Raw genomic sequence first — 24,631 nt, 5'->3', positions numbered from 1 at the left:
AAATATCCTGTATTTGGGTCACTGGTGAGCTTGGTGGGAATAGTTTAGTGGAAAGAAGACAGTCCGACTACAGTGGATTGAGAATTAGGAGGGAGTGAGCAGAGACAATTCTTTCAAAAGCTTATCTGTAAAGGAAAAGGAGAAGGCGCCAGGAGGCAGAGTGAGGTCAAGAGAAAGGGTTTGTTTTATCTGTTTTAAGATGGAAGGGGAAGAGTACTTTCATCTTAAATGCTAACAGAGGGGCGGTGGGGGAAAAACAAAAAACAAAAAATAAAATAAATAAGTAAATGCTGACCCAAAGGAATCAAGAAAGAAGGAAGGCTGAAGAGAAAGAAAATAATCCATGGAAGAAAATCATTACTAATAACTTTTTTTTTAAAGCCTCTAAGTTCTTATTGAAATTTCAGAAGACTTAACAATCTGAACAAAATAACAATTAAAACATTGTTTATAATTAATTCAATTTAGACAGCATTTACATCTTCAAGACATTCTGATCATTTTTTATTATAACACTACCAACAAAGCGAGCAAGCAGGTGGAATACAACATTCGTGTTCGGTGACTGTTTTCATAAAAATTCCCCTTCTCTCTGCATCTTTAACTTTCTACTTATCAACTCTGTGCATCACTCAAGTTTCAGAAATAACATAATATTAGCATTATGAAAACTTTTTAAAAAATGAATGAAGGTAGGACAAGAAAGATTACATGTTTTAAGCGGCAGTTTCCAGACTGGAAGAATAGTGGTACCACTAACAAAAACGGAAGTTTCTAAAAATCAGCTGGATTTCACAGTAGCACAATCTACATTTATAATAACTAAAGTTGTCATTTGTAATAAACATATTTGTTTCATGAGAATGCTTTTTATAAAGTGGTTCCACTAATGTTACTAACTTAACAGGGTACTCGAATTAAATAATAATTGAACTACCCCTACCAGCCAAAAAAGCAGGTTAAATTCCTCTGCTTTTTGTTGACCAATATATGGTGGCGAAAGGCTATAACCACATGAAATCTACTCCTTTAACGGGTTATCTACCAAATGCCACACACTCTTCTGTGCTGAGGAGACAAGAGCGAAGAATGCAGGTAAACCTCCTCCTATCACGGAACTTGCAGAGCGAGACGACCACAATACAAACTAAGAAAAGATCAAGAACAGTCAGTGCTATCACAGAAATACAACCGCGTAGAGAGGAACTGAGAGGAGGGAATGCCTATTTCCAGGCCGGGAGAGAAGGATTCTCTACAGGGAAGACCTGAGCTGAGGCCTGAATGAGAAGAAGCCGGTCAGGCTACAACCACTCCAGACAAAGGGAAGAGCTGGCAAAAGCGACACGAGCACTTCAAGTCACAGCTACACATCACTGTTCATAAAAGTCAACCCCGACAACAATTCTAATAAAAATGTATGGGCAGGCAACAATACAACCGATTTTAAAGCAAACTAAAAAATAATTATTAATGTTCTGGGATAGGCAATAATTCACTGTTAGATATTAAGTTCACAGAAAACATTAACGGTCACAAAAAAGGCTTAAAAATATTTCACAGGTGCTTAAAAATAACATTATACAGAGAGTGCCAAAAAAATGTATACACATCTTAAGAGAGGAAAAAACTATTAAAATTGTAATACTCAATACGTACTGATAACAGAAGATAAATACATGTCACGTTTGGCTTCCGCAATTACAAGAGGTGCTCAAAGTGGTTACCATCAGCGTAATTTTAATATAGTTTTTTTCCTCCCCCCACTTCTTCAGCCTCCCCCACCCCCCCACTCCGGTTCAAGCTGTTGTTTCTCAGTCTAGTTGTGTAGGACACAGCTCCCTGGCCCATGCTGGTATTAGGAGCCTTGCACTCCCCCAGCTGAGGCAGTCAGTCGCCGGTCACCGGGCGGCCGCTCACGGCAGCTCTCACTGGCTGCCGGCCACTCACAGCAGCCCAGCTCCAGGGACAGCCGTTGTTCACAATCTTAGCTGTAGAGGGCGCAGCTCACTGGCCCATGTGGGAATCCAGCACAGCGCTCCAACCACCTGAGCCACCAGACCAGCCCCCGTTTTTTCCTTTCTTAAATGTGTATACATTTTTGTGGGCACCGTCTGTGTATGTTAATAGGAATCCTCTGATATACACATCATAGATGCAGAGACATAGATGACGCTTTCTCTTAAATAAAGTAAGAGTACCTCCATATTAGGCAAGCAGTAGGAAGTAATAAAGAAAATCTTACTTTTAGCAAATATGTCAACTGGTGACCCATCAGGCAAAAGCCATGGCCAACCTTTGAACTGCCACGCGGGACCTTGCACAAACACTGCTACAACCCGGTCCCTACAAACAGAAAAGGGGCAGGGGGAGAGTGGAGAGAGAAAATACACAAACATGAGTTTCGGTTATTGTAAATCCTGAAGAAAAGTCTCGTAATTAGTCTTGCAATATAGTCTCCTGTCAACAGTTCTAGGAGGCAAACCAAGCACATCACCGTAACTTGTCATCACGACGTTTCCATCAGATTACAACGCTTGCTACACTCCCCATGTGGCTGTATTTTGTGCCTGAGTCTTTTTAAGCACAAGTGCAATCCTTCCATGTGATCTTTTTTTTAGCCTCTTATCTCTGCCCTTTTATTAACTACAGTGAGGGCCCACTTCTCCAATGCAATAGGGAATGGTAGTTGATCTATTAATTGAAAAAGTTGGTTTCAAAATTCAAACACATCCTAAATATTTTACCTTAATTAAAAACATTATAAATTATAGTAATTCACCAACCATTTTATGAAGCTCTAAGGCCTTGTTTTGAGTTCTGATTATTTGGAAAGTAATTTGAATACAGAAACCATCTAGACTTTTAAAAGTTTTTCAACTGTTTAAGTTTTCAATTTTTCACTCACCCTACATGCTATAAGTACTGCTTAAAGCAGCTTCTTTTTCCAACCATTTAATTTTGTTTTCCTAAAAAGAACAAATCTCTTTCTAGGCCCTCACATTTCACTGGTTTACAAAATATTTAATTAAATTGAGAAATCGCAGTAAGTACAACCGCCATAAACAGTCTACAAGTAAAAAGGCGGGAACAAAACCCAACATCAACAACAGTTAACGTCAGTGAGATGGACTCCAGCATTTACGATGTGCCCAAGCTGGGCTAAGCACCTTACAGCGTGACTTATGTGCACACATTTAATCTTTGAAAGAATCCAGGGAGGCGAGTTCTATCATTATCCCCATTTTACAGATGAGGAACCAGAAGTGCATGGGCATGCTAGAGAAAAGAGGGAGGGAGGGAGAGGACTGCGAGGAGCGAGAAAGGGGCGGCGGACAGAAAGGGAAATAAGTGACTGATCTTGTACACTGGTGGTGCTACTGTCCCGTGTGGGAGCTGATAAACCATGAGAACAGCCACTCCACTCAAAACCATGGAAGTAGTTCTGACCGTCCAACTCCCTGACAGGGTCCTAGCAATGCCCGGGAGTCCACGGACAACCAGTACATTAGATGAAGAAGACTCTATCTATCCAACAACATTAAACCTGGGTTGCCTTCTACTCAAGTAAAAAAGACCTACAGCAATAATCGGTTACCATGACAAACCACAGCTTAAAATTCTTAATCTGTTTAAAAACCTGTTCTAAGGCTAAAATTAAATCTTAAATAGAAGATTTCTTCCTTTCAAGGGGTATATGCCTCATCCCGCCAAAACCGCCCTTGGGAATGAAGCACACTATTAAATGGCTTCTTAATTGTATGATGTAACTTGTATCATATTAAAAGCTCAAGGTGCCTAGCTGCCAAGAAAAGGGAATTTGCTGGAGAGAGGTCACCTGGATCCTTCCAGGTCTCAATGTGTTAGCTGGGGAGCAGCAAAATATAAATATGACTCCCGGTGAATTGATGAAAGGACAATTAACACAGAAGAAAAGAAGAAAGAAAGGGAAAATATCCCTAGGTTATGACACCAATGGCTAGGGACGTAGTGAATATGCACAAGCCATGTTTTGTGTCCAGTGATGGCACTTGTACATCCCATCTGCATTATCATTTTCTGCCAATAGCTCCAAACATATATAATACAAATGGTACAACACTCCTCCTTCCTACAAGTTTTAAACCTGACATCTGAAATTCTCATCTTATTCATTTCATGTATTACTCAATGTATCTTGGTTAGGTATCAGGGGAGAATTATAATACAAGAATCCTTTATTCTTTAGTGAATTAACATACCAGTATCATCAACGGCTTGACTTCCTAATGTCTGAAGACTAGTGAGTGCTGCAAAGGGAAATGCCATCTCATGCGTCAATGTGTGGCATTCCCTGTATCACAGAGATGCGCTCAGACTGTGTTTTTATTCCAGCTTACATCAATGAAACAATTTAAGGTAATTCATGTATATGAATTTTATATATATAAGTATTTTACATTACAAAAAGCTTAATATTTTATTAAAGGACATTTTAATGTAATAACAGCCCTAAAACATGGTGATTATGTTTTTATTAAATTATTCCCTTACAATAAAAGTAACAATGCATTCACTGTTTACCAGAAAATTTGAATTGTCCAAATCAAAATGTTAAATAAACTATAAACCCTCAAAACATTAGTCTATTTGAAAGTTTTCCTCTAAAAGCTGATCCAGAACAAATGAAAAAAATTTTTACTAAGGCTTCGAGAAGTTAGTGCTTCTTCTTATAAGTAAAATAAAGTTTAACTATTCAAAATATAAATTTATGTATTACTAGTCTGTATTATTGATGACCAAATTAGATAGTAACACAGGTTTCAAAGATAGGTTCTATTTATAACTCATGATAAAATATGATGTGTTCATTATACCAAAAATTATAGATTATCTTACCAGTCTTGAGGCATAAGTTTAAGGGGCTGGTCTACTACTCTATATGGAACTGTGACACTAATTGCAGTGCCCCCTGGTTGCATCTGGTCTTTTCTTCTCTGTATTAGAGTTTCATTTTCTCGTTGGCAGCCTTGTTTCTTCTTTTCATCTGATGGGACAAATCTTTGAAAAAACAGAGATGAGAAAACGTCAAACGATTCAATGTGATGCAAACAGTAAAATACATTATATTTTGAAATTATTTTTTTAAAATACTGCGAGTTTTTAAAAACATTCATTTTTAAAATAAACCTGTTTTGCATGTACAGGTCATAATGCTTCAAGATTATGGGTCTTCCCTTGCATGTCCACAGAACAGAACACACGCTCACTTGGGCCGTAAGTATGTGTGTGCATGTCTCACACAGACACACACTATTTATATTTGTTCGTCTAGCCCTTAGCATTCTCCAAGGTCACATAAAAGACCACAGTAATCCTTGACTTCTCAAATGCTCTTAGAGGGAAGTTTTATTATAAACTGAAAGGCAACTTGAAAGAAAGGCGTGGCTGGCGAGGCTTCTTCCTGGACAGGGGACTCAGCCTACCCAGGAACTTCACAACACACCTCTGTTCACATTTTATGCCTCAGCAAAATTAGAAAAACGCCATCAAATTTCAGGGTTGCTTTGCAATTTCTAACGTAAGGAAATTCAATTGGTGTATGCCAACTGTCTGATTCAGTAAATACTGCTAATAATTCAGTCAACTGCCATATCTATGTGGCTGAATTCTCTACTGTACCATCAACAGATATTCTCAAAAATAATTCAGCAATCTGCAGAGCTGTTAACCAGATCTAGATTTGTTAGTGTTCACAAAGTATTTTAAAAGCCTTTTTTTTTTTAAATATACATACCCCTAATACAGTCTATTAGTTATTTTATTAGCTATAGTCTGGGCCCTCTAATTAAATGGGGGCAATGCAATTACTGTGTTGAGTAGCGTTCTGCTTCTAAAATTTAGGAGAGATAAAAGGGGGAGGGGATGCATGAGAGACTGCACTTGGTAGAATCCTTTGAAAATGTTTAATACCACGTGTTGGATTCATGATATAGTGATATTAGCTCTGTAGTCATGAAAGTTGTTAGGATATGGTGATTGTGATAAGACTGAACTTCACTTTTGAGCTGAATGCTTTCACATCCATATCACATCTAATAGGAAAGACTGTCGTATCATTTAAAAAGTTCTCCCAGATAATCACTTTCCTCCCTATGGATTCGTTTACAAAGTCATCTACAAGAAAAGATGGGTGTGAGGTCATTTCTCCAAGGGGGAATCCACGCACATGCCTCCCAAATACCACACATATGCCCCATTGCTTCCTGTCAGTGTGAGTCTGCATACGCAAGGCTGCTGCCACAAAATGTACACACAGTGACGTTCAGAAGGATGCCTTTTCGGGAATGTATACTCAGTGTAAGCAGCACTCCAACCAAAACAAAACATCTGCCATCTAACCAGAAACACACCTAGGGAACTTTTCAGTAAATCCCCATCCTCCCTCCCCCCATAGGCAGCCGCTATTCTGCAATCCCTCACTCAAGACTAGCTTTGCCTGTTCTAGGAATGCACACATCTGGGATCGTACAGATGCACTCTTTTAGGTGCCTGGCTTCTTTCACCCAGGTGAACATTTGCAGCGGTCATCCATGTGGGCATATAGTGGTTCATTCTTCTTGACTGCTGAGTAGAATTCTAGTGTATGAATATGCCACATCTGTTTATGCATTCTCCTGTGGTGGACACCTGGGTAGTTCCAAAATTGGGGTTATTACAAATAAAGCTACTATAAACATTCTTGTGTAACATTTTCTGTGACATATGCTTTCATTTCTTATATAAACACCTATGCGTGGAACTGTTGGATCACAGGGTATGTTTAACTGTGTAAGAAATTGTTGGGAAGTTTTCCAAAGTAGGACAAGGTTTAAAGAGCATCATAAAGGCATCTCTGAGCTAGCTAGTAAGAAGGAAAGATTCTTGGGCCAAGGACTAAGTGGAGTTGGGAACCCAAAGAAGTCAGAATAACAGTGCAGACTTCTACCCATGGAGGGCACTGGCAAACTAATTAAACTTAGCCTTTGGTTTTTACAATATTTCACAAGGCTATTGGAATAGGAAACAAAGCCACAATTCTGCTCCAGGTAGGGAATCTAACAGGAGTTCCTTCTTTCATAAAGCTCTCCAGAAATAAGAACTCTCCAGAAATAAGTTCAAAGTAATGGCAAACTAGGAATAAACTCACTGCCCACCCTCTTCCCTGCCCCTCAGCCCCAATCCTAACCAACACCATGGCCAGTGCAAGGAAAATCAAATCTCAGAACTGTAAACTGGACCTCACTGAGACTTGAAGCAAGAATTAACAACCCTGACCACCGTGACTGGTTCAGGATCAACATGTTATCCAAGACAGGCCAGAGACGTAATCCTGGGGTTTCTGCTGGAATTACTGGGAAACAGGTACTATCTTCGTGCAGTGATTGCTAACCTGGACGTTCTGGTCATCGTCTTTCTCGATGATTACGGAGACAGACACAGCAGCCCCTGATTCCATCATTTTAGCACTGGGTCCAGCTGTGTCGAAAGCCAGAACTTTTAGGTCATATTGAGACAATAAATTATTTTTTATAAAGGTAGTTTCAGTTGGTTTTTATCACTTAAAAGTATTCTCACAAGTACAACCAGAACTGCACAACTGATACGGTGGGTGGTATGTGATTTGGATAAGTATTTTGATGTCCACTGACTCACCCAATATTTGCAAATGTCTGTATTCCACTTTATACTCCATAGTGTGAAGGGGGGTGGGGGGCACAACTGAAGTCATTACTGTTTCAACACGTGTAGTTCTACTGAAATACTTTTACTAGTACTGTCAAAGAATCAAATACAAATGAAATGATAGAGGGAGATATGTTCTGGACTTTTAATTTTGTTATTTTGAAAACTGAACACGTTTATGGATGTTTCCCACGTTCAAAATATAAATGTAAAAAAAATTGAAATAAAAAAAATAGTATCTGGATGTGCACTAATACCTTCAGTGCAATGAGAAAATACTAAGCAGCTCCTGTATTGTTTCCCAGGTGGCTGAATGGCTGCAGTGCGCTGGGAGCATGAACGAGCCACAGCACCACTGAGAACCCCGGGAACTGCTCTGCCCGCGGCTTCCCCAGGCCCTGCGCAGCGTCCTTACACGCTTGTGCTCTGAACGCGTGACTGAAGCAAGGGGCCCTCTTTGCAACGCTGCCCATGGAGGCTACCACCATCATGGCCAGACTCACAAGTGCCATCCAATCAGTTTATTTTCAATAAACTTACAGTCCCACTAAAACATCTCTCCAGATCATGTTCATGAATGCAAAATGCGTTTTTTAATACTGCCATAATGTAACCTCAATTTTGTTTTTCAGGATGTTAAAGGTTACGGTGGGGTTTATTTTGTTCTGTTTCATTCTCTTACTGAAGGGCTAGAAAATGGAAGAATCCCCCGTTTCACGTGAAACCAAGTCAACTCCATGCTACCAGGCATATGGGCCCCAGCCCGTGCTCTCATTGTGAGGAGGAGGTTTCAATGATGCATTAATTACACAGCAAGGCCTCCAGCTGACTCAAACTGTAGGGGATGTGTCAGCTGCAATGAGGTGTTAAAAACAATGAAGGGAGTGTTTGCAACTTAGAAGAAAAATGAGGCATGGTGGGTCCTAAGAATGTGGTACTTTGTGATTTCTTTGCACATTTGCTGTCTTCTGTTATAAAACAATATTTCAGATTTGTAATACATTCGGATGAGCACTGCAAAGGTTCCAATGGAATAAAAAATTAAAGACAGGATTTCTTTTTTAACATTTCAAAAACTTACTGTGAATTTTCTGCAACCATTCAGACATATTTATGAAACACATAGTTGTCAATTACTTAAAATAAAAATGAGAACCGAAAATATCAAATTCACAGATCATAAAAACCCAAGAGCAACAAAAGGCCACAAATCTCAGCTGATCCACATACAGTAAGTGCAAAAAACCCACTACCAAGTACAATGACACTTCATGACAACCAATCACAGGTACAGATATGACTACCATAGAGCAAAAAAGGAATTGAAAATTAGAGATAAATGCACTAAATGAATTCACAGCTTGCACAAACACACACAAAAACAAATTCTGAATTTCAGGTACACACGAGTACCACTCTCCAATTTTCTCAATGTGTTCCCCTCTCCTTCCTAAACATTGACTTAATACCTATTACTTGGCAAACAATGGAAAGACAAATAACGGTAGAATAACAAGTCCTTTGCCTTGAGGAATTCACAATTTAGTTGTAAAGTTTGCTGGACTGCAAGACACAGACCGAGCCATCACAAAACCAAAACCAAAACCTACATGCATGTCGTATTTCACAGATTATAAATGATAAAAAAATCTACTTATGTATATCGATTAGAAGATGAAAAGGAGATACATAAATACTCAAGCAAAAGCACAGCATTTTTAAAAAGTTAATAAAAACCATTTGTGTGTGGGTCTGACAGTCTCAGCTGTAGGAGCATCAAATCCATCTCAGAAAGTGGGCCAAATGATTCCATTCCTTTTCACCCCCAACTGTAGGTCAACTGAGGAACTGAGCCAGTAATCCACAACACTACCACAACACTAAACTTCATTACAAAAGCCTAATAAAAACTAAAACCATAAGACAAACATTTCTTCTCTCCATACTGTTAATGGAAAGAGCTTTTTTGAAAATGTCATTCAAAGGTACTAAAAAAAATAAGAAGAATAAAACACGGATAAACTTGTATGTACCAGGTTACATAAATTTTTATACAGCTATTTAAGTCATAGGTACTTTTTAAAATTCAGTTCTACATTTGGTAAAACCTAAAATCAGCAAGGATTACAACTTACTTTGCTTCTCATTTTTAATTAGTCATAAGCTATTTAGAAGCAGTATGAATTCCTTTTTGGAGGTGAGGGTTTTGGGGTTGTTTTATTCCTTCTTCAAGAATTGTCACTGTTATTTTACTAAGAAGGTAGATCATTCACTCACATTCTTCTTTTAGATACTAATTATGATATTGAGTGAATGTAATTTCCTAGTTACCACTAAACATATTTAACAAGAATTTTTACTGTCAGACAATTCAAATTATAAAATGTTATTCTAACAGTGAATGAAGAGTTTTTGTTCTTGAGTTATCCCATAACGATCAGGTCCAGAAAAAAACCTCATTTCTTAACCTGAATGTTTAAGAATCTCCACTGTCCCAAGGTTAAAACAAGTGAACTGGTCACTGGAAGATCCTGACCTGCAACTAACGAAATTCCAGAGTCGCCTGTAAGGTTATCTCCCAGCATTTTCACTGAGTGTAACAATGGATCAAGCTAAAGGCGTTCTATATTCCTTTCAGATCTCAAATTCTAGAAAATAATGAATTTCAAGTATTTCTTTAGATTACAAAAAAAAGTCACTGTGGTTCTGTATGTTCTCACTAATACCACAAAATCTGTCAGAAATGTAGGTAAAGTTTGTATTGGCTAATATATTACAGTGGAGGTCTAATTTGATTTTGAACCAACCTTCTAGATGGGATTTCAGTTTATGGCGTGTCAAAGGAAATGATGTTCTCGCCATACTTTGAACAATGCACATTAAAACTGGGAAGACTGGGTTTTACACTAAATGCTGGAACACATTCTACTTCTCATCAACTGCTATTAGTTCCTCCTAATACACTATCACCACTATCCTGGGCGTTCCTAGAAGGCTGGACTTGTGGTGTATTTATCTACTTAGCACTGTGCTTTTTAGTTATGGCTCAGTAGACACAGCAATCTCCCTAACTGGGTGTTATGACTAAGTCCATCTGTACTTCTCATAACAGATAAAACAGCATGATTTACAACGTAAAAATTAAAACTCACTTCTAATGTAGGGTGTATTCCAAACCAAAACAAACTTTTTATAGCCAAATGGGCAAATATTTTATTAAATATACTTTTTAAAATTTCTCCTCAGCTATAACTCAATCAAGAAATGTGAATTAAAAATTTGCTGGTGTCTTAACAGATTAACATACATTTAGCAAACTGAGTTACTACTAAGATAGATTAAATATACCTAACAAGCTTTATTAATTTATCATATTAATATAATATAAATAAAAATGCTATTGGAAAATATGTAAACTACTTAAATTTTAAGTCTAACTCTAACGCTGGTTGGGTAGGGGAGAGATTTATTTTGTGCCCATTGCCCTGATGCACATTCATTAGAATAAATTGAGTACAACTGCAACTATACTCATTTTAAACAGGAAATTAGGAAAGAGACATTCAAAGTTTCAGGTACAAAATTCCAGTTATAAAATGAAAATGTATAACTATCCAGTTATAAAATAAGTAAGTCACAGTCATCAGGATGTAATCATGTACACCATGGTCAATAACAGGATACTGCATATTTGAAAGTCGCTAGGAGAGCGGATCTTTCAAGCTCTATTCACAAGAAGAAATCCGTATGTGGTGGTGGACGTTCACTGGTCTTACTCTGCGATCATTTTGATTCCGCGTCATTACAACGATTTCCGATCATTACACTGTACACCTCAAATGCATACAATGTTATGTCAATTCTACCTCAATTTTTAAAGCTCAGAAAGTTAAGCATCTGGAAAATTTAACATAGATTATAGGGTTCGTTTCCACTTTAACTAATTTTTTTTTAATGTATAGGTTAAGAAAACCATGGTTCTACCCTCCTCCCCCGAGGGAACTTCTTATCTAACAGCCAGAAGGTCACATCACTTCCTCCATTCTGAGGGTGAAAGAGGGAGAGAACCTCAGGTTGTTTTGGGACCTCCTCAAACTCTTCGGGGGGAAAAAAAATCAACAAAACAATTCATATTAAAAATGAATACAATAGTATCCTTTTCATTATGACTTTAGCCAAAAGTCTGTGTAATTTTCCCTAAAAACCCAGACATTAAAAATACACTCTACTTTGAACATTATATTTCAGACTATCTATAAAGCCTATAGCACAGAAACACAAATTTTGTTTCGCTAGATAAGGAGTACAGATCATAACTGTCACACCTCTCTCTGTGCTCTGAAAAGAGCAGATTATCAAATGACTCACTTCAGGTCCTGTAGAAGGTCCTTGGCATTAAGCATGGTTATTAACGAGGTGGTAGCTGCAGGAATGATGATAATGGGTGTTCGAGATCCTGCACAGACAAAATTTTAAAGGTAGCAAATCTGTTATTACCAAAAGGAATTATAGTTACTCTCCCAATTAAAAGTTAAAAGTTTGTAAATTTGTAATTATAACTCTGTGAGCCAAAAACTATTTTAAGTCAGCAGTGATATTCAAAATGCTTAATCATCAGTAGGGCCCAGGCACTCACGTTATCAGAATAGGTAACACGCACACATGTTTGATGTAACGCACAAGCATAGTACCCGCCCTGGTCTGGGAATCTAGATTAGTCACAACTACTTTTTAAAGTACATTTAGAAGCATATGCACAACCTCACCTTTCTTCTGATTTGGGGGAGGTCTTGCTTGAGAAACTGCAAGAGAAGGGAAAAAAAACTCAAACCTTTTAGTATTATAAAAATCACATTCTTATTTTCAAACTTAAAAAGCAAACAAGGTCTAAAAATTATCTGTATTTACATACGACTAGCTATAAAATTTTAAAATGTATTGCAATCTTCTCAAATAATAAGTTATTTCTCTGCTTCATAAAAACACTAAAAGGATTTAGCATTATTCAACAACCTGTAGTTGCATCAGTCCTTACTTACCAAGGAACTATCTACTATATTCTTTTGTAGTTATTTTTCCACTGAACAAGGAAAGTGGATATACTACATTAGTGGGTGCTGAGTGTCTCTGTCCATGGATGTTAAGGTCTACCCAAGGAAGCAAATAAACAACTTCTTAATTAACTGACCACCACAGCAGTAAGTGCAACAACAGAGTATTACAAGAGCGTACGTACAACACTGGGGGGAGGACTAGGAGGGGGCCTGTGCTTAACCACTGTGGAGGGAAATGAAAGGCATTATTGGGAGCCAACACCTAAAATATTTATTACTTCTTTTTTCTCTCTCTTTTTAAAATGGCTTTTCTTTTTTTATTAGAAGAAGAAGAGAACAGTACAGGCCATGAGTCATGTGAAGGTCTGTATTATCTGGAATTGCCCATATATATTATTAATAATTGTAAACATATGTTATAAAAAACACAGATAGTCATGCTTTCATTATTTGTATACAACAGACTTTATAATGCACAGAAATATTTGTTGGCATAATGGTAATACCAGCCGAGTTCAAAATTAATATATTTTAGGATAAAGTGCTGTATGTTCAATTTTCAGCATTTATCCAACAATTAAAATTTACTGACTGCCCTCTATGTTCCATGTGCTGTGCTACTACAATGTGCTTTTTAGTCATATAAGCAAATAAAAATTTAGGAGAGTTAAGATTCTAATTAAACATCAGTTCTTAGAAACATACTACTTTTAAAGGAAAGCTCACACATTTTCGGAATATGTTCCATTTTAAATGCAGTAAAATTGGACACTGCACAACAGTTTACACTCCTATGGAGAGTAAGTCACTGCGTTAGGTACTATCCAGTCCAGTAGCATGATTCTTCCAGCCACAGAAAGCAGAAGAAGACACACACAAATGGAAGTTCTCACATGTATGTATTTGCTATAGTGTTGTCATTTTTCTTAATGCTGAGGAAAAATACTAACACTTTATTAAGTCAGTTTTAGAAACAGGACTTCTGGATGCATCTGATTAACTAGACAGTGTCATCTGGGCTGTAACACAGTCTCCGTAACTATTTGGTATTTGGTAGAGGGACAAAGCAATGACAGGATGGACGGGTACATGGGTACACAGGAGACAGCAGGTGCTATGAGAATGACTAAGGAGGAAAAAAAAGAAAAGATGTCTTTGAATGAAATGCCACTGATGTGGTAGAGAGCCCAAAATGGACTCAGGAATTTAGGAAAAGTGTTTCACTAAAAATCAAGGCTAAAAGGACCCAATGTAAGAAAAAGATAAAATATGAAAGCTCACATATTAAAAATAAAGTTTAGAGGTTTAGAAGAAAACAAGTACAGAAGAGCGAGGACGAAGGCAGGGCCCCTGAGGAGCTCGCTAAGCATGAGCCTCCAAGAGGGCGGACAGGAATCCACTCAGCAGAGTCGAGTCTGTCCTCAGATCTCCACTCCAAGCCCCTTGGGCCACTCCCCAGGCACATGACCCTCCCCAGGCGAGGAGAAGAGACTGACTGCTCCACCTCAGGTGGCCCCAACCAGAACACAGGTAATAGTTTCTATCACTGATGCTGCTGTAAGACTCGAAACGACAACGCGCGGTCGGTCCTTCGCCGGCTCTGGGCGCCCATCTAGCACTTCCTGCACCGTGGCCACCGCCAACACTGACCGCTGCAGCCCCTGGTCCCACCCACCTCCAGTCCAGCAAATGCAGTGACTGATGATTTACAGGCTGAGAATTAGCAATTTTTGTGGCTATGTCTGATTTCAAATACAATTATATTCGTCACTTAAATATTTACTCGGAGCCAATGTACAAGAACTCTGCTAGGCTCTTGTTATTGGAATGATAAAGAAAACAGAAGTAATCCCTGCCCTCCAAGACCTCTCAGTGAAGTAGAGGGGCCACACCCCAACTAAGCAAACGAACACACAGAAGTAAATACATGTGACTACACAATATTAAGGAGTAACAGGAGGGGACACTGAGCGGAAGGTGTCCTCAGGTAGACTGCGTAGGAAAAGCCTCTCAAAGGAAGTGGCATTTAAGCGGAGATTTGAAGCATGAAAAGGAGCCAACCTGCCAAGAACAAGTCCAGAGAAGCAGCAGGAACATGAGCAAATGGGAGAAGCAGAAGAAAGTGCTGTGCCTGTGGATCTGCAGAGGTGCCGGCCGGGGGGCCAAAGGAGAAGTGGCAGGAGATGAGCTTAAAAAATATACGCAGAAACCAATTCACACAGGGCTTTCCAGGCAGCGTGAGTCTGTACTGAGGCATCACTGGAAAAGCCTGCAACTTGTAAGCCAGAGAGTGACATAATGTGGTTTTCCCAGCACATCTTCGGTAAGGCAAACCCAATGGGTTTCGGTAACAGGTTTAAGGGGGGCGAGCAGGAAAACAGAGGCTCTGTCAGGACGACACACAGCACCGCAGCCCACCCTGCTGCCCCTGGAAGTGTGTGTGCTTAGGCAGCAGGCGTTCTGTTTTTCAGATTCCCAATCCAAGGCCCACTGAACAAAATGCAGTCACAGCGCGATGCTCGAGACCGGCCAGGCCCTGGGGTGCTGTGACAGCATTGTACTCTCCAGCGCTGGATGTGTCTCGTTGGGGACCGGAAATGAACGGGTCATGGACTCATGGAATAAGACTTTAAGATGCACCGATCTGAAGAAACAATGACGGTTTAGACTTGAGCTGTGCTCGTGGAGAAAAAGAGAACAGTGATGAATCTCTAACACAAAAAAGGTGAATGTGACAGAACTTGCCAACATTAGATGAGAGGAATAAGCAAATGTGAAGAATGAAAAATAATTCCTAAGTTTGTGGTTTAAGAAACAAAGTGGATGGTGGTGCCTTTTACTCAGGAAGAAGCTGAAAAGTGTGAAGCCATCTTGGGGAAAATATCAGGGAGTGAAGTTTTTAAATCAGTATTAAGATGCCCATGGCATATCCAAATGTTGGACAATTAATATAAATACCAGAGATAAGAAGGCACGTCTAAACTGGAAACAAAAATTTGAAAATCATCAGCACAGAGATTTAGAAGTATGGAAAGAGGCCCTCCAACACGCACCTAGGTTATAAAGCGATGACTGAACAGAAACGTGTGTAAAACACAGAGGGCTAACTCACTCAATCTCACACGAGCGATAAGCAGGTAAACTAGAGTTGTAAGCCACCCACGCGTTTCAGAAGATCTATAAAGTAGAAGAATTAAAGCTGGAGAAGTGAAGTATGTGCATTCTGTGTGCACCAGAAAGAGGTGGGAGAGCAGTGGTATGTGCGAGAGGCTGAGCCTGGCTCTAAAAAGCAAGTGACAAAAAAGACCAGGGCTGTGGCTTTTCAAAGGCTGTGCTTTTTAATACATTGGAAAACATGTCTCTTGTTAGTTATATTCCCTAAAGGAATGTTTAGAAGTTAGGGATAACTGCAAACACTTTAAAATATTAAATCACATGGCACAATTGGTGCTAAATAAATATTTGATGAATGGATAAAGAAGAAAACGATAAAAAATGGAGGTCCATCTTTGAGTTCCTTCCCTGGAGGAAAAGAGAATAGGTGGCTCCGTGTCTCATTTCCAAAAGGTTCGCTCTGCCTACAAATAATATAAGTCTATAATCTCGCATCTACAACATATTACATTGCCAGATCCTTTGTACATTCGTATTTTTTCCAATTTTAAAAAGACAGTACAGATGAACACATTTTTGCTGCAAAACAGAAATTCATTAATCTGACAAATAAAGATGACAAACTGTTAACACCCACTCAAATCAGGTCTTAGTGACAAATGAGTGCTGAAAACTTATAAAACAGTCTTTGCTTTTAGAATGGTGGGTAGGGATTGTGGGCCTAGGGGAGTAGTTAAGTGGAAGAAGAGGAGACCACACACGAATGGGCATCAGAATATTTGTTATATTATGAGACATTAGCTCACATTAATTTCAATCAGTTTAATTGTCAGTGCATCCTGGTAGAAGGACTGAGCAAGAATGACAGAATATTAAGAGCTGAAAAGACCCAGAGCTCCTTCTGTCATGTGATCGCCCGCAGATCAGCTCCCATAATTTCATTTCATCACAGGGCACATTGGAACAACCTGGTTTATATCGGTGTTCCTGCCTCCTCCACCCCATTCCTTTGTTTGCCAAATGATTCTGAGAAAATGTGAGATAACACAACTTTACATCACACAACACAAAATTGGGTTAGAATATTTGGGTGGCGATTTCTCCTTTTTTATACTGTTTCTGAATTTCTCACTGGATCTTCGTAGCCTGGCCAACGATCACCTCCCGTCCCTCCCTTCCAAGAACAACAAACCACTGGGGGTGCCTGTGCTCCAGCGGCCAGCACCACAGCTCCTCTACTCTGTAGGCTGTGTTCTTGGGGCCCAGCTCAGCCCACCCATCCCTACTTCCTCCTGCAACCAGCTCCTGGAGCTTCTCCGAGTGCCTGGCACTGAGAGCATAGATGGCATTCAAATAGCATTTACCGAAGTTAATTGCTCTTCCTTGTACTCTCATAATTGCTTTGGCATGATGCTCGCTCCTTAAAATAGACCACGGTCCTGTCATCCGAAATCAATTATATCCGACGTGCTCCCAATTTAAGACGACTAATGGAGCACTCCTCCTCAAAAACAGCAATGACAACGACTTCCAACAAACCCACTGTCATGTTAAAAAAGGTGTGTCAAGATCCAGGTGTACGGATCCAGGGCACAGTGAAACAGCCGATTCAGAACCATTCCAATCAAAGCCCCTTATAATCTTAATCCCAGACTTTTAAAGTGCTTCCAGAACTATTTACTATGCATAATCTACATAATTTTAGAATTAGCCTGTGTGTGGCCATACTATGAGTAAAAAGAAGCCCAAATACGCACTCCTGATCAAGTCAAACTGAAGAGAAGGTCACCCAGTTACCTGCGTCTTTCCAATACTTCTTACTGTGCCTTCCAGTACTTTTCGTTTCCTTCATAGTTACTTTCAACAACAATGACGTAAAAAAGACACACAGTACAGCCTAGCCCTGAAATTATGCTAAATGTAAAATTAAAACAAACACCAAAATCAAACCCAAAAAAACCTAAAATGAATTTAGCATTGGTATCTATGCGCACTAATAAACATCAATCTTTTCAGGTACCAGGAAGAGGGAAGAAAAATATTTCTAAAATGACTTCAATATTACCTCTGCTTAACACATTTAAAAAAAAAAATGATTAAGAACCTTACACACTAAATAACACAGGCATCTGAAATTCTAAGCATAAAAGCTGCCTATTAGTCTATTAAAATGATGCTTCTCTGATTCTACAGGGGAACAAAAATCACATCCTCATGGACCATCATGGATTTTATCAAGGAATTGGTGAGGGGGATGGTACACAACACATAACCAGCTTTTAAAAATATTTTTCTAAAAATCTGAAAAATATTTTCTTAAAAATTTTCTCCAACTATACCTCCTTTCAAGTAATTGTTCTTATGATATTACTTTAGAAGTACTTTAAGTAAAATTTCAATTCCTTCAAAGCAAAATAAAATATCAAAAAAAAACCTTTCACTGTTGCATCATTTAGAAAGAAAACAAAAAGCCAAAGTTTGTATTTTTACCTGGTCTTGGTACTGGCTGTGCTGCAGGAGTCTGAGTCTTACGGGCCGATGCACCCTCCTTTTAAAGAATAAAAAGTGATACATGGCATGAAAATCCTTTTACATGATGAACACTTTAATTACTGCCAACAAATTCCGTATCTAGTTTTCTCTCAGTCACTCCACAAACTTAAGAATTAAAAAAAAACAACTTTCCTTATCTTTTATGCTATTGGTCATAAAGTAGAAATTGGAATCTTCAGTGGAAAATAAATGTAAATTGTTACCATACTGTAGTTATTGTAAGCATGTAATATTTTTCAAATATTCAGTGATTTGCTTAATTGCTAACAATTTTAACATCTCAGAAATGTCATTACCAGCTTTTAAATCAAGTCAATCTTTCTTCCCTTAAACAGTCTGAAAATGAATAAATAATACAGAACTTCATGTAAGAAAGATGTAAACAATGTTACTTTGAAGGCATTAAAAAACCACAAACAGTTCATATTAAATGCCTTTAAAATATTCAGGGAAAATAATCCCATTTATAAAGATGAGACTTGTTACAGTTAAGAGTGGTTGAAAATACTTTAAAAAGTGAATAACAAATCTCAACTAATTACTAAGGAGGTGAATATGTACAAAGAAATATGCTAAGTGTGGAAGTATATCAATTATATACTCAGGATTAGATGCCTCTGAAATGTTTAAGACACTTAAAAGGTTGTCTATTTCTGGTGCAATACTTTCAATCATACTCACACTAAATTTTTTATTAAAACATTTTTTTTTTATAGAAAGAAATTTATTATAATATGTATTTCAATATGTGCATCTCAGACCTGATTACACCAGAAGACTCACTGAAGTAATCAGATACTAGAATCTATACCTAAAATCACAGTGAATGTAACAATTACAAAGGCCCACAGACTGTATGTTGTACTGGTGACTCAATTACTATAAGCATCACTACAACAGCAACATGATTTTTCAAAATGGTGTAATACTGGCAAAATTCAGAACAAATATAAGCCCAATCTTCCCTCCATATATACTGTAAATTCCTAGGAAAATTCAGTGCATATTTAAAACTTTACAAAACACACTTTGTATTCCAATTATGGTTTAGCTTCATTTAATTATAAAGGCCTGTTACTCACACACAAATACCCAATGGGACAGCCAGAAGTCCCGGGGAACACAGAACTTCACTGATTTCAGAAGTCGTCCCAAACACTACAGACTGCCTCCCCTGGCCCCACTGACTAAATGATCTTCAGTAGTTTTGTCAACCAAAGCCTCCTTCATAAACTTCTACAACCCCCGTAACAAGGCGTGTTACCTGCAGCACCATCCCTCTAATTGCTTTGTGGGCAGAAAGAATAGGGTTGCAGGGAGAGAGGGGGGAGAAAAGGAAAGAGGGTGTGAGGGAGACAAAGGAAAGAAAGGAGATGAGATCACTCTTAGAAAAAGGTGCAGCTACCCGACTGGCCAGAGCTAGATTTCGGTGACTCGGACACCATCTTGCTCCTCAAGGTGAACTGTAGCTAACTGGTAACAGAGTATAATACTATTAGCATTGTGGGCAGGGAACACTCTCCACCCCTCTGACGCCATGGCAGTTCAGACAAGGGCCAAATAAAGGGAATCCCACCCAACCGGAAGGAGTGGTGAGCGAAGACCCACCTGGGAATGCCTGCAACTCCACCCCTAAAACCTGGGTATTTTGCACCCCCATTCTAATAAAGTCCTAAGCCTAAATTCACTGCTTCCTTGGCTTATTCAGTGTGTCTCTGAATTCTTCGTGTCATGACACCAAAAACCCATTCTCCAGCAGCATAACCAAGAGTATCTACCCCCTGCATATATACCAAGTAACAACTGAAAGAGTCCAGTTGATTTGTGCCCAAATAAAATAGCTATGCTACTGACAAACCAAAGACTATATCATACTATTAAAGTATGTGCGAAAGTACTGCTGCTTTTAAATGCTTACATTTTCCTTTAGGATCACTCATAATTTGTGTGAATTAAATCAGATAAAGATGTCTACCATTAGTTCTGAAAGAGACTTAAATTTAGCTCTGCTTTCAAGTCAAAAGAAATTCTTAAACAATAGCTGTTGCACAGGTTGATGAAAACTGAAGGAGAAAAAATAAGGCAGGCAAACACTGACACTTGTGGTCGTTCTGAGATTGCTAATTTGTAATCAGGCTAATTCCTAATTCCAGCTTTATGAGTTTAAATAAAAGTACAACTGGTTCATAAATCATCTACTGACTTTATAGGAAATTTCTAAACTCTTAATAAACAGTAATTTTTTTCTTCAAAAATGGAAAACCATTCACTAAAATTAAATAGCCAAATATATGCTATTTGTCCAAATCTTTTATGCAATACAAAAGATTTCACCTAATTTTAAGTCCAAATAGTCAAGAGATAAAAACTCCAAGCAAACATTACTATGTAAAATTTTTGATTGAGCTCAATAAAACTAAAATTGGTCTCTAAGTAACTGTGTCCAATGGCATTTTCAGAGTACTGCGGTGGAAACTACATCTGATCCAAAACCTTATTAACATTTTTCTCCAGCACTGCAAAGGAAGCTAGCTCTTAGGTGAGTGCTGTGAAACGCTCGCCTGCCGCAGGGGCCACTACTCACCCCAAAGCCCAGACAGCGGCGAGGAGCGATGGGAGGGGACCCGCTGCCCGGCTCCTGCTCACATCCTCAGGGCTTCTCCGCATTCTCAGGGGATGGAAGTCACCCGCCATGACTGAAGTGTCCCCCTCACACCCCTCTCTCCCTCAATCTTTTTAACCAAAGATTTTTAGTTGAACTTATCTAGATAAACAGATTAATGTTAAGTCCATGAAATGACTTATCCTGACTATTAGATAATGAGCAAATCTATACCTGATTCATCATGTAATAATCACTGCAAAACTATTAATATTAACTACATGAATAAAATAATTACTTCTGTACCCAGTAGAAGAGTTTGGAAGGTGTGAAAAAGAACAAAGGAAACCTCATTTAAAATGAAGGTCAGAAAGCCCTGAAGGGGGCGGCTCTCACCCACCCCCACCCCCACCCCCAGCTCTGCCAGCAGACCCCCCGGCAGGAGAAGCCTGCCTTCTATTCCCCAGATGGAGGAAGCTAACTTTACCTCACAACAGGAGAAGGGGAGATGTTCTCCCAGACTAGCAACAACCCAGCCAATGGGAAACCTGGCCACCCTGCGCACTTTTGTTCGAAGCACACCCTCGCCACTTCCTTTTTTCTCTATAAAGTCATGTGCTTCTCCTTCGTCTCTGGTCTTGCCTATGGTGTCTTATAGCTTGCATGTCTCAAATTGCAATTTCTCTGCCATTTCTCAATAAACTCATTTTTTTGCTGGTAAAATAACTGGCTATTTCTTTTTAACTTTTTTTTATTTCAGTGTTTTTCTAGGACCCATCAGCTCCAAGTCAAGTAGCTGTTTCGATCTAGTTGTGGAGGGCGCAGTTCCCAGTGGCCCATGTGGGGATCGAACCGGCAACCTTATTGTTAAGAGCACCGCGCTCTAACCAACTGAACTAACTGGCCGCTCCCAGCTATTTTATTTTTAAGGTTGACAGAGGCATTGTACATCCTGTCTTTAAATTCTGACTCCTTGAGATTTATTCTAGACGGGCTCAGGAAAATCCTAAAACCAACCTGGGCAGTTGTGGCCATAACGCACTTAGTAGTAACTACCTATGTTCTTTCTTTTTTTTTTTTCAGAGGGCACAGCTCACAGTGGCCCATGCAGGGATCAAACTGGCAACCCTGGAGCTCCCAGCACCATGCTCTAACCAACTGAGATAACCAGCCACCCCTATGACTACCTGTTTTCCCATCAGGGACATGTTACAGATTAAAAAGTAGACCTATGCAAGGAAAAATTACAAGACAGTTATAACACTTAACAAAATAGCTGGCAGTCTGCTGAGTCTGACAAAGAAGCTTGTCACATCTACTGAGAAAGTTTAACCATAGAATTCAGATGTTAAAAGAAACCAGACTAGAGGAGGAACTTCTACAAGCTCGCCTGTCATAAGATTTTCACCGTTTCTCTTGGCTGGAAACATGAAGGTTGCTAGAAAAAGTCACTACAGGAACTTTTATCTCATGCCTGCTCTGCTTTCCTGCACTTTATGTGAAGTTCTTAACCAGCTTAACTTAAACAGAATGCAGCTATACCTAAAGGTTTAAAGTAAATTCTGATTAAGGACACAGGCCCCTTTTTATTAGTTTTCAGGAATCTCGTTTGCTGCAGAAACACTTGTCCCACAGCAAGTATCTTTAAGACAACAGTCCACTAGGAATTCAGGGGCTCCGGACAACACTGAAGGTTCCCAACCAGCCAGCAGGTTACCGTGGAGCGCTCTCAATAATCCAGACCCACGCCTACATCCCCTGTGCCACCTGCTTTTTCTGACCAGTCCACTCCATCTTTACCTGCCCAGACCGCCCCTGCAGCAGGGTCTCAGTCCCTTTCCTCTGGGGCGGTGGCCAAGACCACGTCTTCGGCAGGTGACCATAACACATGCTCTCTGGTCCTGGCCCTGGGGTGCTCCACCCTGGGGGTGGGAACCACCTGCCTATATGGGGCCGAGCAGCCTTCTGCACTGGCCACCCTGCAGCAGCAAAGGGCAAGGAGGCGGAGCGCCTTCTCCGCAGGCTCCTGTTCTGGGAACTCAGAGGGCTCTCCTTACTGTCCCATTCAACCTGAGCGAGCACTGAGGAGGGTTCCTAGTCCGCCCCAACCCCAAAGGAGGCTGTTGTAAAGGGACATCCCAGGAGCCAACCGCAGCCAGGCCAAGAGGCTGGAGCGGCTTCAGTTCCTGCTATTCCACTTCCACTTCCTCTTCCTCGTCTTCCTCTTCTGCTTCCTCCCCACCCCAAGCTTGACCCTCAGGCCTTGCCCAAACCTGCAGCCCCAGGAAACCACTAGACTCCGGGTCCCTCAGTGCCAATGCCCCTCACCCAACCCTCACATGGGACCAGCAGAGCAGCACAGAGCGGGGTTCCCAGAGAGGCTAGCGTGGGGACAGCTGTTCCCCAGGACACAAATGCAGGATGGACACGCCTGGGCCCCGCCTCCGTGCAGCACGGTTCATCCAGGTCTCCACGAATGTTTTGGGGAGAATCCCACCACACCCCAAGTTCTGGAGCCACAAGGAATGCGTCCTTTCCCCCCAACAGCTGCAGGAGGGGTCCCCCGCCACCCCAAACCCTGACAGCACCTTGCAGGGAGGGGCTCCCTTCTTTCCCTCCCCACCTATTTTTCTTTGTTTGTATGAAATGTTAATCTGTTTTTCCTGGTTCACATGTTTTGGGGGGCTTGGGTTGCGGGGAATGAAAATGGGAGTTGCTGGAGGGGAGGATACAGTTCAAGACTTCCCAGTCTTGAGTCAGAAAGAGACTGGAAGGCACTGTCCCCCTGTACCCCTGAATTCTGGGGGGATGATGGTTCGGGGCTAGAGAACTTGTGTGAGGTGTTCTGGAAACATGGGGCAGGAATTAAAATTAGTTGGCCCTTACTGCCTCCCAGTGAGATTGTGGCCCCCTACCCCCAACTTTTCTTCACCTTTCTTAAATGCATTTGGTTTTTTAAAATCTGTACAGCGAGAACAACTTTTTCTGTCAAATAAAAATGAGAAATGCAAAACAAAAAGAAAAAAGAAAAAAAAGAAAAGAAAAACCAAGATCCATAATAAATCCAGTAGGCCATCAAAAAAAGAGTCCACTCAAAAGAACTGGCAAAAATAATTCCTTTATCCTTCCTAGACAAAGGGCAGGAAGGTGGCTAAACCATCTTTGTACCCCTAACCTTTAATAAGCTGTGCCCAACTGCAAATGTTGGCACATAGTAGTTGATCAATATATATTTGCTGAACAGGTGAGTAAAGTAAAAATGTGACAACCATTTATACTTCTGTGAATGATTTCTGGGCATGGTGTGCCAGCACTAGAAAAAAATTCCCACAATTTCCACAGCAGCGCCATGTAGCATAATGGTTAAGAAAAGAACGTAAGGACATAAATATCGTTTTAACTCCCAGGCGGACTCTTTCTCATCAATAGTTAGCTAATATTTGGGATAACTAGTTTATAACGCTAAGCACTAGTTCCTCATCTTTAGGTGAGTATTACAGTAATAAAACCATTACAAGGGAAAAAGCCATTTGTACAACAACTCTGGTAGGCCTGGTGTCCATTCTGACTTGGGTTAGTGATAAATGGCCACTGCTGCTCGCTGAGC

The 24,631-nt window shown here is 39.9% G+C and overlaps 1 protein-coding gene across 1 annotated transcript in view; it reads right to left on the bottom strand.

The window, feature by feature from the left end:
* Positions 1–24,631, bottom strand: part of CDC73 (cell division cycle 73) — an 87,977-nt gene that overhangs the window by 8,427 nt on the left and 54,919 nt on the right. Inside the window, exons 11-15 of the mRNA XM_019746080.2 lie at positions 18,360–18,417; positions 12,468–12,503; positions 12,070–12,157; positions 4,876–5,037; positions 2,243–2,343 (exon numbers count right to left, since the gene is read on the bottom strand). Coding sequence (XP_019601639.1) covers positions 2,243–2,343; positions 4,876–5,037; positions 12,070–12,157; positions 12,468–12,503; positions 18,360–18,417 — 445 coding nt within the window. The remainder of the gene's footprint in view (positions 1–2,242; positions 2,344–4,875; positions 5,038–12,069; positions 12,158–12,467; positions 12,504–18,359; positions 18,418–24,631) is intronic.

Source organism: Rhinolophus sinicus, linkage group LG12, assembly GCF_036562045.2.
Source record: "Rhinolophus sinicus isolate RSC01 linkage group LG12, ASM3656204v1, whole genome shotgun sequence".
Taxonomy (NCBI): domain Eukaryota; kingdom Metazoa; phylum Chordata; class Mammalia; order Chiroptera; family Rhinolophidae; genus Rhinolophus; species Rhinolophus sinicus.
Note: the sequence above shows the minus strand (reverse complement) of the source record. Positions and strands in the feature narration are given on the sequence as shown.